Source organism: Harpia harpyja (genome assembly GCF_026419915.1).
Source record: "Harpia harpyja isolate bHarHar1 chromosome W unlocalized genomic scaffold, bHarHar1 primary haplotype SUPER_W_unloc_1, whole genome shotgun sequence".
NCBI classification, from domain to species: Eukaryota; Metazoa; Chordata; class Aves; order Accipitriformes; family Accipitridae; genus Harpia; species Harpia harpyja.
The window spans coordinates 751038-756377 of record NW_026293183.1 but is presented as its reverse complement, the minus strand read 5'-3'; the positions used below and the strand labels follow the sequence as shown (position 1 = coordinate 756377).

Here is a 5340-nt window from a genome sequence, read left to right as displayed (position 1 = left end):
TTCTGGTGTCGATCATGCGAAGGTCCTGTGATAGACAAAACCTGCAGCGCATGACATCATCGAAATATGCCCTATAAAAACCCGTAGAGACAAGCTGTGGGGGCCTTCTTCATCACCAAAGAATTGAAGATTGAGGAACCGACCGGACGCCGCTGGATCCGTCCTTGCAACTCCCACCACCGACTGCTTGCCTGAGGACCAACGGGATGCCGCTGGATCCGTGGTGGTGACTATCCTAGCAATCCTATCCCGACTGCTTGCTTGATTTCTACCTTTTCTTCCATTCTATCCTATCGCCACCACTTTCCACTTTTGATAATAAAAGCTTTTTTGACTATATGGCATTTGACCTCGTTTGTGTCTTAATCTTGCTCTTGGGATCATATCGAAACCTCCCCCAACATTGGATCGGGACAGGCCCTTGGGGACAAGGACAGGGTCATCCCCAAAACCACGAGGTGGCTCTGATCCCACGTCCCTGTGTCCCCATGGTGTCCCCATGGTGTCCCCATGTCCCTGGGGTGTGCAGCAGCAGGTGCCACTTGTCCCTCCATCTGGCAGGGTGCCTGCTCGCTGGCGTGTGGGGGGGCCCCGGCGGGACCTCCAGGGTGCCATGAGGAGCGGCTGGCCTGCCTGGGCCCGGGGGGGACACCTGTGCCTGCTGCAACAGCACCTTCATGGAGGTGGAGCCCCAAGGTACAGGGGTGGTGGGGGGCACCCGTGGGGACAGGGGCAGCCGGGGGGGGACTGAGCCCTCCTGTCCTGCCTGGCCATCCCATCCCATCCTGAATCAATCCCATCCCAAACCCATCCCATCCACATCCCATCCCAGGGTCCTGGCACCCATCAGTGCCACTTCCCCCGGCATTAATTATCCCCACCCTTAATTACAACCTCAGCCAATTGGGCTCCCCCCCCAGATTTGGGGTCCCCATTACTGCAGCACCCATGTCCCCATGGGGGGGGTGTGGGCTCCCCGGTGCCTGCAGACGTTGGGGGGGGGGGGGGGGGGCGGGGGGGCACAAGGTCACCCCAACTGTCCCCCTTCCCAGTCCCCAGAGGCGCTGATGGAGGATGACGTCTACTGCCGCTGCCTCTCCAAGACACTGTGCCACATGGCCACCCCTGTCACCATTGGCTTCTACGCCCCCTGCGGCCACCGCCTCGACTCCCTGCTGCACAAGGTCACCAGTGGGTATGGGGACACCACAGTTCACACCTCTCCCCCCAACCCCGGACCCTCCCAGACAGCCCCAGCTGGGTGCCGGGGGTCCCCATGGTACCAGCATTCTGCCTGTTTGCACCCCGGCTTTGAGGTCTCTGTTGCTTGTCCCGCCACCCCATCATTTTCTTCTATGGATTTGGGGTCCCCTGTGGAGGACCTCAGCTGGACCGAGGGGCCTGGGGAGGACATTGACCTTGACAAGATTGCAGTGTTCCCGTGAGAGAACAAGAAAGAATGAGAAGCATGCCTGGGAAACCAAGTTTAAGGAATGTGTTGACCATTTGCAGTTGTGATAAGGAACCTGAAAAAGTCACCCAATGAGGGGTGAGAAAAACAACTTCTGACAACTTTTTGACCAATAAGGGACAGACATATGTACAGGGTAACAAGTATAATGGGTATAAATTTGCTGGCTTGTAGTAATGAAAAAAACCTTCTTTGCTTGTACTATAAGAATGCGTACTTGTCATTTGTCCATCTCGACCATGACAGTCCCCCATTGCACCAGCACCCACCCCACCCCACCCCATCCCATCCCAGGGGTTCCTCACCCATCCCACCCCCATTCCAGTTTCTCCCCTGGATTTGAAGTCCCTCTTGCACGAGCACCCATCCCACATCTCCTTACTTTTGGGGTCCCCATTGCACCAGCACCCATCCCATGCCACCCCACCCCATTTCTCCCCCACCATTGGGTTCCCCCATTGCCCCCCCTCCCCAAAAGCTGGGGGCACCTTCACCCCTTGGTCCCTCATCCCCGTCCCCGTCCCCCCCCTCCTCAGGCTTCATGTGGGAGGAGATGGCGCAGCAGGAAGAGGCCAACCTGCGCCAGAGCCACCAGAAGCCGCGTAGCCCTGAGGGTTGGGGGTTGCTCCTGGTCCTCTGGTATTTGGCCTTCTACAAGCCCGTCATCACCGAGGGCCACCTGAGGAGGAAGAACATCAAGTTCATCTTCATCCGCTTCAGCACCTGGCAGTATGCCAGCTGCAACAAACTCTGGGCCAGTTTGGTCACCACCCTCTGTGACAGCATCCGCCACCATTTTGGAGCTCTGCCCCTCAGTGTCTACCACATCATGGGCACCCGACCCCACTTTGCCTCCGGCTTCAGCCAAAAGGAGTGGGTCCTCAAGAAGGGCACCTGCCTCAAGCTTTGGGGGATGCTCTTTGTCCTGGCCACTAGCCTCAGCATCCTCCTGGTAGCCCTCTTGGTGCCCGGCATCAAGGACCATCACGCTTTGAAGGTGGTGGGCAGCGCCGTCACCTCACTCTCCAGTTCCAGTTTGGTTTTGGGAGCTTTGTCCATCCTGAAGAACCTGTTGGTTAGCAAGAAGCAGAAGATCGAGCGGTTGACCAACAGCGAGAGGTTCACCAGTCAGCTGGGCTTCATGAGCAAGATGCGCAACGAGGTGGAGGTGTTGGTCGACTTCTTGGCCTTCATGGAGATCTTTGAATGCTGACGGCTCCGCGTGGTGCTGGAGATCACCAGCCTGGACATCTGCTACCCAGAGAAGGTGGCCGGCGTCCTCAGTGCCATGAACACCTTGCTCTCCGATGCCAACACCCCCTTCATCTTCATCTTGGCCGTGGACCCCAGCGTTGTTGTCCCCTGCCTGGAGCAGACCAGCTGCATGAAGGGTCTTGCCGACAATGGTTACCTCTACCTCAACCGGATGGTGACGTTGCCCTTCTCCATCCCCGAGATGGGTGCCCGCTCCTGCCTGCAATGCCTGGAAGCCGCCGTCCAAACACGAGAGGACCTCATGTACCGCATCATCACCAGCAATGTGGAACGCCGCCAAGCCAAGTGCCAGGGCATCCTGGTGGTTCCCAGCCAGTGGGAAGTGGACGCTGAAGCCGTCCGCTGCATCCACGAAGCTTTCTGCTGCCTCCACAATGGCGCCGATGCTCTCGCCCGTTACCTCCCCACCAACAGCACCCACGTCTGCTGCATCATCAACACCATCCCCATCACCCTACGGCTCCTCCTGCACCACACTGGCACCCCCAACACCCCCTCGCCCCACGCCGCTGCCGCTTGGGTAGTGTTGGCTGACCAGTGGCCGTGCCGACTGAGCTGGGCACTGCAGTGCCTGGAAGATGCTTGGCAGAGCCAGCCGGCACCGGATTTTGGCACACAGTCTTTGTGGAGCATCTTCCGGGAGAACATGGGGGAACTGAGCGCCCTGCGGCAGCCATTGCACAACGTCCTCAGCCTGGACGAGGACCCCGAGCTTTTCCAGACCTTCCTCGCCTGCGACTTCCCCTTCACCACCCGTGATGCCCATGCCTTCCTCGGCGTCACTGTCAACCTGGACCACTCCATCCGGCACAAGATGGGGCTCCTATGTGGCCTCAACTGCTTGCAGAAAGCTGCCACTGCCCCGGTGTCTTGCAGTGTCCAGTGTCTCCACCCCAAGTGATGGGTGACACCGGCATCAGGTCTCCAGGTGATACCTCTGGCGATGGGGTCCCCAAAATAGGCTCAGACATTGGTGACACCAGGGTGTCCCCATGGTCAGTGGCCTGAGGATGCCCATGACCTGTTGGCCTCCCCTGGCTTATTTTGGAACCTGTTTGGGGACAGGGATGGGGACAATTCCTGTGTCCCCCTGTCCCCCAAGAAAAGACACTGCAGGGGGTGAAAATGCCACCAGAGGATGGAACTGGGGTGACTGGGAGAGACTGGAGGGGACTAGGGGAGACCTGAGATGACCCAGGGGGTTCCGGGGGGGGGGGGCACTGCCATCCCAGGGACCCCCAGAATCTGGTGACCTCCACCCCCCCGGGACCCAACCCCCCCCATGCCTGGGACCCCAGCACCCACTACCACCCCCCCCAACACCCTTTGGGAAACCATCCCCAGGTGAGTGGGTCCCTGGGGGGGATATGGGGGGGACCCCCAACAAGCAGCCGCTGGCATACCAGGGTGGGCCCAAAGCGGGGACATCCCCAAGCCACATCCCCAGGAACTCCTGATGAAGCCCCCCAGGACCACTGGGCTCATCCCATAATAAACCAGTTAAACCTCCCGCTCCATGTCTTGGCTTAAATACGCTTTTGGGGGTCCTGCGTCCTCCTCGGGGGGGGGGGCCTTGGGGGGCCAAGGGGCTGGAAAAAGCAATAAGGGGATGCCAATTTTGGGAGAAATCAGCCCAAATCACCACTGGAGGGATGCCGATGGCGCGGGGGGGGATGACGGACAACCAGCACATCGTCAGCATTAATTAATCACCGAAGAGTGTCCCACCTGCTCTGAAAATCCTCCTCGGGTTTTTTTTTTGGGGGGGGGGTGTTTAATCACTGAATTTACTTCATAAATGCCCCCAAAAGTTGATTTTTGAGGCAGGATGACCCAAATGCTGCCCGTAAGGTACCAAAAGACACGGGGGGGGGGTGGGGGGGGGGTGGGGGGGGAGTCAGTGATGAATGCAGATCTCGTTAATAGAAAACAGCGTTAACAAAAATACACGACAGAAAGAAATGACAAACACCAGCAGATCGATGGCCGCCAGCCCCCAGCCGTAGTGTCAGCGCCGCAGCAGCCCCCCCTCATCCCAGTCCATCCTCCCCCAGTGCTCCCTGATAGATTTATTGCACTTAAAGAAAAGCATTGTGTCCTCTTCCCCCCCCCTTCCTCAGCAGCAGCCATGCCAGGCAGGACCCCCCCCCTTCCCCTCCCAAATTCGCACCCTGAGAAAAGTGCCTGGCCGGGCCTGGAGGGGTTTGGCAGGCCCTGGGGAGCACAGGGAGGTGGGGTTTTTTTGGGGGGGGGGGAGGGGGGGCAAGTGTCACTGGTGGTCACCACCCCCTGCCGGCCGTTTTTTTTCCCTGGGGGATCCCCAGGGTGAGAAGCCGGATCGAAGAGGATGCCAAAGGACCAGTTCCTGTCGTTGCATCAGGTTCCCACCATTAGATCCCCCCCCCCCCCCAAAAAAAAAAGGGAAGACTCCATGCCAGCATGGCCAGCTGCGAGGAAGCAGCTTGTGTCCTGGCAGCCCCCAGGCTGCTCCTCTCCCATCCCCGGCCCCTCGGGAAGCGACAGCCCCCAGGGTTGGGGTTTGCATGGGGGGGGCTCCACCAATGCTGCTTTTTTTTGTGTTTCTGGTTGTATTA

At 59.0% G+C, this 5340-nt stretch overlaps 1 protein-coding gene across 1 annotated transcript; it reads left to right on the top strand.

Annotated features, from left to right (window-relative positions):
• The first annotated feature begins 1067 nt into the window (after positions 1-1067).
• NKPD1 (NTPase KAP family P-loop domain containing 1) lies at positions 1068-3647 on the top strand. Its single transcript, XM_052779397.1, is given in 2 exon segments — positions 1068-1191; positions 2008-3647. Coding segments are annotated over 2 exon segments (1764 nt in total).
• The last annotated feature ends 1693 nt before the right edge of the window (positions 3648-5340 follow it).